Source organism: Nicotiana tabacum, chromosome 7, assembly GCF_000715075.1.
Source record: "Nicotiana tabacum cultivar K326 chromosome 7, ASM71507v2, whole genome shotgun sequence".
In the NCBI taxonomy this organism is placed as follows: Eukaryota; Viridiplantae; Streptophyta; class Magnoliopsida; order Solanales; family Solanaceae; genus Nicotiana; species Nicotiana tabacum.
In genome coordinates, this window is record NC_134086.1 from 43,151,323 (window position 1) to 43,161,215 (window position 9,893).

General features: G+C 40.2%; 1 protein-coding gene across 3 annotated transcripts; it reads right to left on the reverse strand.

Moving 5' to 3' along the window:
• Window positions 1–6,758: 6,758 nt before the first annotated feature.
• LOC107782191 (nuclear transcription factor Y subunit B-5-like) lies at window positions 6,759–9,638 on the reverse strand. 3 transcript variants are annotated; one of them, XR_001647172.2, is made up of 4 exons: window positions 9,279–9,638; window positions 8,876–8,919; window positions 7,416–7,588; window positions 6,759–7,312 (listed from the first exon to the last, which is right to left on the reverse strand). XR_001647172.2 is itself a non-coding variant. In XM_016603044.2 (3 exons), exons 1-2 carry the CDS (start codon window positions 9,557–9,559, stop codon window positions 8,886–8,888), a joined length of 315 nt encoding a protein of 104 aa, XP_016458530.1. In that variant the 5' UTR covers window positions 9,560–9,638; the 3' UTR covers window positions 6,759–7,312; window positions 8,876–8,885. The 3 variants fall into 3 exon arrangements, 1 of the variants encoding a protein (XP_016458530.1); XR_001647170.2 differs by having other exon boundaries at window positions 7,416–8,919; XM_016603044.2 differs by lacking the exon at window positions 7,416–7,588.
• Window positions 9,639–9,893: the final 255 nt, after the last annotated feature.

Here is a 9,893-nt window from a genome sequence, read left to right on the forward strand (position 1 = left end):
ACAACATAGGCATAAGAATACAACCAAAAAATCTGAAAAAATAGAGAGAAAAATAAAAAAGAAGAAAGAAACTAGGGCTCATACCTGTGGTGAAGGAGAATGGGGAAGATGCTAGCGAACTCGGGGGGGGGGGGGTCGTGGGATGGGGGACGGGTGGGTTTGGCATTTGGGAGTGTTTGGAGGAAGGTTTTGTTTGTGTTTGAGTTGGAATGGGGGAGGGGTTTTCCTTTGTTGAATGGGGGGTTCAGGTACGGGAGGGGGGCATTTATTAGATGGGGGAAAGGGGTAATTGAGTCTAAAGAATAAATAAAAAAATAATAAACGAAAAATTGAAAATACACTTGAAAACGCCAGATTTTTTTTACGGAACTAGCGCGCCCAGATGCGCGAGCGCGCTAGATTTAGCGCGTCCAATACAGAACCCAAGAGCTACTAGCGTGCCAAGATGCGCGTTCGGTAGAACGATTAGGTGCGCGGCCAAGGTAGAAACTTTGCAGTTTAGCACCTAGTAGCACATCCAGTAGCGCGGGCGCGCACCTGGGCGATTTTTTTCTTCAACTTTTCACCTGTTCTTACCCCGTTCGATGGCCTTAGCACCTGCCCTTTGTCAACTGCATTGGTTAGCTCTTCCTAAAACACAAAATTAACACTACCACTATCATTGGGTTGCCTCCTAACTAGCGCCTTATTTAACGTCGTGGCACGACGGTTACAACAATTCAATAGGTTGCCTCCCATCTAGCGCCTGATTTGACGTCGCGGCACGACTCAACACGTTCTCAAGCATCCGTCAAGTCCATCGAGGTCTTGTGACGTGCAAAGTCACCACCCCAGTAATGTTTTATCCATTGACCATTCACCAAGAAAGTACCAGTTGAACTCATATCCCGCAACTCCACAGCTCCATGAGGCTTCACACTTACCACAACAAAAGGGCCTGACCAACGAGATTTAAGCTTTCCTGGGAAAAGCTTCAACCTTGAATTGAACAAAAGAACTTCTTGCCCTGGCTCAAACTCTTGATGTTGGATGTTCTTGTCATGACACCTCTTAGTCTTCTCTTTACACAATTTGGCATTTTCATATGCGTGTAAACGAAACTCATCAAGCTCGTTGAGTTGCAGCAACCTCTTCTCGCCAGCCAAGTCCCCATCCATATTCAGCTTTTTAATTGCCCAATAAGTTCGACGGGCAAGTGATATGCCTTCCCATAAACTAACTTATACGGAGAAGTACCTATGGGAGTTTTGTATGCATTTCGATATGCCCGCAATGCGTCGTCTAACTTCCCTGCCCAATCTTTTCTATTTACACTCACTGTTTTCTCAAAAATCCGCTTTACCTCTCTGTTTGACACTTCCACTTGACCGCTCGTCTGGGAGTGATAGGCAGTGGAAACTTTGTGCTTGACTCCGTACTTTGCAAGAACATTATTCAGCAGTTTGTTGCAGAAATGCGTTCCTCCATCACTAATCAACACTCTAGGAGTTCCAAAGCATGTGAAGACACATAATCGACTGCCACCAAGATGTACCTATGACCATTGGAGTACGGAAACGGTCCCATGAAGTCAATTCCCCAAACATCAAAAAGCTCCACTACCAGAATGTTTTGAAGCGGCATCTCGTGCTTCTTTGTGATCGTTCCAGTTCTTTGGAACTTGTCACATATTTTAACAAAGGCGTGTGCATCCCTAAAAACATTTGGACAATAGAAACCTGATTGTAGCACTTTTTGGGCGGTCCTGTCTCTACCATGATGATCTCTGTATGGCGAGGTGTGACAGATATGAAGTATGCCATTCATGTCCTCCTCAGGAACACATCTTCGCACCAACTGATCTGCACATAGCCTGTATAAGAATGGCTCATCTCTCATGTAAAGCCTCACATCATGCAGGAACCTTCTTCTATTATCGGGTGTCAATTCTGGTGGTGTCACCCCGCTTGCAATAAAGTTCACATAATCTGCATACCACGGGGCTGTACTTAAGGTGATTGCCAATAACTGCTCATCAGGGAATGTTTCTTTGATTGCACCCCCTTCAGCTACATGGTTCCGATTTTCTAATCTGGACAAGTGATCAGCCACTTGATTCTCTGTTCCTTTGCGATCTCGGATCTCTAGGTCAAACTCTTTCAAGAGGAGGACCCACCGAATCAGTCTCGGCTTGGCGTCTTTCTTCTCAAATATTTGATAGCAGAATGATCTATGTAGACGATGACTTTGGTCTCCACTAGATATGACCTGAACTTGTTAAACGCCCACACCACGACAAGCAACTCTTTTTCAGTGACTGTGTAGTTCATCTGAGCTGGATTCAGAGTTTTGCTCGGAAAGTAGATGGAGTGGAAGATTTTATTTCTCCTTTTCCCCAAAACAGCTCCAATAGCCAAGTCACTCGCATCGCACATCAACTCAAATGGATGCTCCCAATCTGGAGCAATTATGATTGGTGCAGTCACCAACCTTCCCTTCAGCTCCTCAAATGCCTTCAGACAGGCAGCATCAAATTTGAAGGCGACATCCTTCTCAAGCAACCTGCACAAGGGAGAGGAAATTTTCGAGAAATCTTTAATGAAACGACGATAAAAACCTGCATGGCCCAAGAAACTGCGAATGCCTTTGACAGATATCGGTGGGGGCAATTTTTCAATCACTTCCACCTTTGCTTTGTCCACCTGCAAACCATCTTTGGATACCTTGTGCCCCAAAACTATACCTTCACGTACAATGAAATGGCACTTTTCCCAGTTTAGCACCAAGTTAGTTTCTTCACACCTAGCAAGTACTTTATCAAGGTTCATCAAGCAGTTATAAAAAAACATCCAAATACAGAAAAATCATCCATGAATACTTCCACAAACCTCTCAACCATGTTAGTAGAAATGGCCATCATACACCTTTGAAAAGTCGTAGGTGCATTACAAAGACCGAAGGGCATTCTCTTGAATGCATACGTGCTATAAGGACACGTAAATGTGGTCTTCTCTTGGTCCTCTAGGGCTATAGAAATCTGATTATACCCCGAGTAACCATCTAAGAAGCAGTAGTACTCCTGGCCAGCTAATCTATCAAGCATTTGGTCAATAAAGGGGAGAGGAAAGTGGTCCTTCCGGTTGGCATTGTTCAATTTTCTATAATCAATGCAAATTCTCCACCCGGTGACAGTTCTTGTAGGGATTAAATCATTATTCTCGTTAACTACTACAGCCATCCCCCCTTTCTTGGGTACACATTGAACTGGGCTTACCCATTTGCTGTCTGAGATAGGAAATACAATACATGCATCAAGCCACTTAATCACTTCTTTTCTTACCACCTCTTTCATAATTGGATTGAGTCGGCGTTGTTGCTCTACAATCGGCTTGTGTCCGTCCTCCATGAGGATTTTGTGCATGCAAAAGGCTGGGCTAATGCCCTTAATGTCAGACATCGTCCACCCAAGTGCTCACGTGTGCTCACGTAGCACTCTCAACACCTTTTCTTCCTGCAATTTAGACAAGTCAGAAGAAACAATAACGGGTAAAGTGTTAGAGTCACCCAAATAAGCATATTGCAGGTGAGGTGGAAGAGGTTTAAGCTCCAATTTTGGGGCTTCCTCAATTGACGGCTTTGTAGGAGGTCCCTCTGGCCTATTCAAAGGCTCAAATGGGTGTATCTCTTTCATGTACGCACAAGATGTATCTAGGATGTGCATCATCTCCTAAACCTCCTCATCAGCCCCCAGGCTATCAAGCAACAAAAGTGTTTTCTCTCGAGAATCGTCTAGATATACACTCGGATAATGAATCTGCTCATCAGCCTCAACAACAGATATCATTGAGAGCTCCTCATAGTGGCGGGGAAGTTGGATTGCTTTGTAGACATTAAAAACTGCTTCCTCATCATCTACCCTCAAAGTCATCTTTCCCTCTCTCACTTTGATAATTGCATCACCAGTAGCTAAGAGAGGTCGCCACAATATGATTGGAACTAGTTCATCAGCCTCATAGTCGAGGATAATGAAATCAGCAGGGAAGATGAATTTCCCAATCTGCAGCAACACATCTTCAATCACCCCTTCAGGGTATGCTATCGATCTATCAGCCAGCGGCAACATCACAGTAGTGGGACTTGGAGCTTTCGGGCCCAATTGTTTGAACAAAGACAGGGGCATCAGATTTATGCTCGCCCCCAAATCGCAAAGAGCATGACCCACATTAATATTACCAATGCGCATAGGAATCGTGCAGCTGCCAGGATCCTTAAACTTTTGAGGGAGCTTATTTTGGACCCTTGAAGTGCACTCCTCAGTAAGTGCCACTGTCTCAAATTCAGTTATTCTTCTCTTGTGAGCCACTATATCTTTTATGTACTTAGCATACTTTGGAATTTCACGAAGCACATCAACAAGTGGGATATTCAATTGAACCTGGCTCAACATAGAGAGAAATTTTGTGAACAAGCGATCATCATTCTTTTTCTGTAAACTCTGGGGGAAAGGTGGTGGTGGCCTTGGGGCCTCCACTAGCTCTGGAATTTCAGCAGCATTCTTTGGCTCGTGAGTCACTTTAGGGATCAACTCTCCCTCAGGTATGTGCTTGTCTTTCTCTTTCTTTGGCACTTCTTCTAGCTCCCTCCCGTTTCTAAGTGTAACTGCTTTCACTTGAGGGTTCTTTTTTGTATCACTAGGGAGAGCGCCTGCAGGTCTAGTGTTTTGATTTGTTGCTAACTGCCCCATTTGCCTCTCAAAATTTCTGAAGTCGGTCCTGAGTTGCTGATTGTCAATTAACAACTTCTTTAGCAAATCATTGGTACTTTCTTTCATTTGTTGGGGTGGTCTCTGAGGCTGATTGAAACTCCCTTGGGGTCTATGCTGATTCTGATTCTACTGATTTCCACCCCATGAGAAGTTGGGATGATTCCTCCAATTTGGATTGTAAGAATTCCCGTATTGTGCATGCTAATTTGGTGGACCTCTGTTCTGTTGCCCCACATAATAGATGGATTCTAGATTTGTGGGGCACATATCACTCATATGACTGTCACCACAGAGTTCACAGCAAATAGTAATTTGTTATACATGTTGCATTATATGTGGTCGATATAATGTCATCCTAGTCATCTGATTGGCCAGCTTTGCAATATCGGCTCTCATGGCTGACACTTCGTCGAGCTCAAGTAATCCAGCTTATTTTTGCTTAACTGCCTTTCGTGAATCAACATCACCTTGCCAGTTATTATCATTAGTAGTGAAGTTATTCAGCAAGATTTGGATTTCACTGTACTGTCTGGCTATGCAACTACCCCCACAAGCTGAATCAAGATTCATCTTTGAAGCATCATCTAACCCATCTACAAAAATGTGACCTAATACCTCGTCCGTCTGGCAATGATGAGGACAGTCTCTGAGCATCTTCTTGTACCTTTCCCATGCTTGATGAAGTGTCTCGCCAGCTCGTTGTTCAAACCCAAGAATTTGACTCCTCAATATCTTTGTTTTCTTAGTGGGGAAAAACTTGATTAAGAATTTCCTTGCCAGATCATCCCAAGTGCGAATTGAATTCGCTGGCTCCTTATTCAACCACTCCTTAGCTTCCCCGATCAGTGAAAGGGGAAAAGTGTCAGCCTGACATAGTCCTTGAAAACGTTCGGATAATTGTAAGTGACCGTAATTTCCAAGAAATTCTGAATGTGCCTCTGCGGGTCTTCATGAGGTAAGCCCACAAATAGCCCTATGGATTGGATCAGTTGCACCATGTATTGTTTTAGCTCAAAGTGTCCAGTGATATCAGGCTTCACAATAGCCTGAGTCATATTACCCAGACTGGGCCTTACGGCTTCGATCACCGCGCGTTCCTCATTACCTGCCATCTCAATTGGCTGTGGTTGAACTACGATGTCCAACTTTCTTTCAATTCTAGTTCTAGCGTCCACCTCCATCCTCAATCTGTGAAGTGTTCGTTCAATTTCGGGATCAAGAGGAAGGAGATTGTTTGCGCTTCTACTTCTTCGCATTCAAGAAAAGAAAACGTGTATTGGCACAAACAAAGTGAACTGAAAATTAAAACTTGAATAAATAAATAATAAAAACTCAACTCTGTCAAGTAGCTAATTTCTAAGTCCCTGACAACGGTGCCAAAAACTTGTTGCGACCAAAAACACTCACGCAAGTGCACGTGATCGTCAAACAATAGAGTAGTGAGTAGAGTATCGTTCCCACGAACACTTATGATTAACTGTTGACTAATTCAAACTCAATTAATTTGTCTATCCAAGAGGTTTTTTTCACAAAATAGAGATGTGATTGTTTTACTACCAAGCAATAATCTAACTAGAACAATTAACCAAACACAGAACAATTTCGAGTAACAAACAGTAGGAGAGGATATTCCAGGGCCACAGGCTAGCTAACAATCGTGTTATGTGCTTTGCTTAAAATGACTAATTGATTTGCCTGGATTGTTGATTGACAGGGTTAATGTTACTCATAAGAATCTATCGAGTTCTTACTCGCCTATTCAAGTTAACTCAATGCCTATATGTCTATGAAATTAAGATTAACAAGAATGCATTTACAATTCCTGAATTTCAACCAAGCAAGGCAATTGGGTATATGTCTATCCCAATTGCTAATCCGTTCCCCAAGGCCCGGGTTCAAAAACTTGCTCTATTTAATTCTATATGCAATCTTAAGTTCCCACTTTCGAGTTCAACTAAAGATTCGTAGATAGTATTTCACTGTTAGCTACTCAGCAAAATAATTAAAAGCAGAATTAAATAAACAACCCAATATGATAAACCAACTTTGTCAAATTAAACTTCAAACAACAACATTCATGTTTCACCTATGACCCTAGAACAATGGATTTTAGCTACTCATGCTAGTGTTCATCACAAATAGATTCAATTTCATCCCAAATAGCAAAAACCAAGAGAAGAAAAGAAGAACTTGATGGTCAAATCTCCTCCTTGCCTCTTGTCTCTCTATTTCTTGCACTAGACTATGAAAAGCCTCCTCTTTCTTCCTTGGGCGAGCTTGACTTTATATAGGTTAAGTGAGTTTTCCTCCAGATTTCCAATTCTGCCCCTAAATAACTCTTCCCGGATTTTGGACTAGCACGACCGCGCACCTGGCCGCGCTAATTGGCTGAGATTATGTCATGGACGCGCTAAAAGTAGCGCGGTCGCGCACCTGGGTGCGCATGTCCAGTTCTGTGTTTCATCACTTTTGTTCCTCGTCTTCAAGCGTACTCAGCTCTGAGGGGTCTTTCTTGCTCCAAAATGGTTCCAATCACAACTGTTTAAGGCATCACCTAGGCTCTTCATCCTGCAATATATACAATTCACAATTAGAGCCTATTTTTCATCAATTAACCATATTATGATATTGGAATATAATCAAGTTGGAGCATAAACAATCGCCAAATTACCTAGATTTAACCTATTATCAGCTATCAACACCTCCAACATCCAGATTAGTCACTGCTATAGAGAGGCGAATCAATTAGCGGATTGTTTGGCTAAAATGGCAGTGAACAACCATCAGCCTGCTTTTTTCTATTCCAACCATCAGCTGCCTAGTCAGGCGAAAGACCCCTTTTTGCTGGACAAAGATTAGGTTTCTTGCATAAGGAATAAATATGACAAGGCCAACTTTTTTATTAGCTAGTTTTGCATTTTGTTATTTAGAGAGGGCGATCTATTTATAATTGCCTACGCCTCATTTTTTGTAGGGTGTGTTCTACCCTCGTGATGTATCAACAAACTCCTTATTTTTGCTAATACAACACTCCCATGCAATCTGGGAAAAGTTTAGAAAAAAAAGAAAGAAAAAAATATCCTCGTCTAATAACTTCTACAAGGAATAGAAATCAAAGGAAAGAAGACTAAAAACAAAGTAATTAGTCTCATCTATCAACTTCTATTTTCTTTTCTTTGGATCCATTCAAAGCTTACCCTAAATGTTGATATTTGAATTCTCCGATTAGTATCTGAGTCACTAACAAGGGTCCATACAGTTCATTGACTAAATTAAGCTTTATATCTCCAATGATCATTATCTAAGTCTAATGTTAGCCAAGTCCATTTAATTCCTTCAACTATTTTGTATAGATGAAATCAATTTTTGGAGGATTATACTTAACCACTCCTTGAGGCAATTTTGGATAATGACCTTTCAAATTTCTGGACCAATCTTTGATGTTTGTTTCAGTATATATACTCATTGGTGAAATTAACGTTTTGATTAATTAGGATTGGAATGAAAGGAACGAGAATAGAAACACTGAATAAGATAATAGTAGTATATTTTGCTCTAGCTCAGCATCTTCTGTTCCATTTTTCCTTTCCTAATTCCTACTTCAAACCAAACAAACCCTAAAGAAAGGGAAAGCTAGCCTAAATTAAAGACCAATCAGTACTCATCAACTCTTCTAGCTAATGGCATGAACCATATAATCTTGTTTATATTTCCAAATTAGTAGTATATAGCCTATGTACATAGGGTGTATTATTTGGTGCCATGGAAAACATTTTTCGACAATTTTTTCACAAAACAAGTCATTTTCTGACAACCAAACAGCAAAAAAATACACTTTCTTGAAAAATATTTTCCGTCAAAAGAGGTAAAATGACTTTCTCCCCTGATGTTTTTCTCCAATAGTTCATTGAAGTAATTTCTAACTTTTATAGAGTGTTGAACAGTGTGACAAAATATCTTCTAAAAAGTATTTTGCTGAAAATGTTTTTCGATAATATTTTTCTTCATATCAAACGTAACCATACAGTTGCAAATTTTCATGGAAACAGATAGATTCTAGACCCCCCAAAAAAAAAAAAAAAAAAGAGAGAGTACTTAATACTGCTTTAATCTATTACTGTTTCTACTTACCTGGTCTGCTTCAATTCATAGTACCGCAGGTGCTTAATTCAAACCTGCAGTATAATATCAAGTGAATCCATACCCAAAAAAAAGGTCAAATTTAATTTTTATAGAGAAATCATTCAATCAACTTGACTATGAGATGAATGTTTTAATTCAACATGATTCCATTCGAAAAAATACAAACCTTTGTAATTAGAAATTATGGAAGAAACAATTATAAAAAGGAGATTTAAAATCAAGAGAAACAAAAACATGAGATAATTAATTAATTTTTATTCCTAATTAATCGAGATTATAGTTTCTTGGCTGAGATCCTCCTATTGGACGTTCTTCCAATTCTTCACTATGATTGTCAATTCTTTCTTGATTTACTTTCTCACTTTCACTCTCTCTATATCTATGCAAATACCTCTTCATTGTACCACCATAATCATCAAACCCTAAAGTTCCCAAAGCCCAACAAACGTCGTCGCCGTTCACCGTTTTCCGGCGTTCTTTCCGGCACTTCTCCGATGCTTCACCGGTCACAAATCCGATAAACTCAGATACACATTCTTGCATTGTTTCTTTTGCTTCTTTTGAGATTTTTGCATTTGGGGGTAAAGTTTGTTTCATTATTCGACCAACGTTGGCTATAGGCAACAAACGATCTTGTTCCTTGCTATTACTTCCTTCATCGTTTTGAGCCATTTTTTCAACGGAAAAAAAATGAAATTTAATTTGGTACTATAGTACAGTGTCAAATGTTAGAGAGACATGTAAATATATTCTAGTCAAAACTTCTTTTTATATATGCTCACGCTAACATCTTTTTCCAGGTATTGTTTACACTAATTTAAGTTGGCCAATTAGACTTTCGTTTCAGTTAAATATTATTGATCACTTTCAAAAGGTGTGAAATAATGGTATAGCTTTAACCAATCAATTGACTACATATGTTCCAATAATAATTAAACTAGTTATGCTCAGTTAAGCGTATTGCACTTTATTCAGAACTACTGTTACATAACAATAGTAAATAATT

What these genes read in the sequence shown, in the direction of transcription:
- LOC107782191 (XM_016603044.2), bottom strand. Translation starts at nt 9,559, where the DNA reads ATGGCTCAAAACGATGAAGGAAGTAATAGCAAGGAACAAGATCGTTTG. An exon ending in TATGGTGGTACAATGAAGAG is followed by an intron (nt 8,920 to 9,278) that starts GTATTTGCATAG and finishes ATTATACTGCAG; the next exon opens with GTTTGAATTAAGCACCTGCG.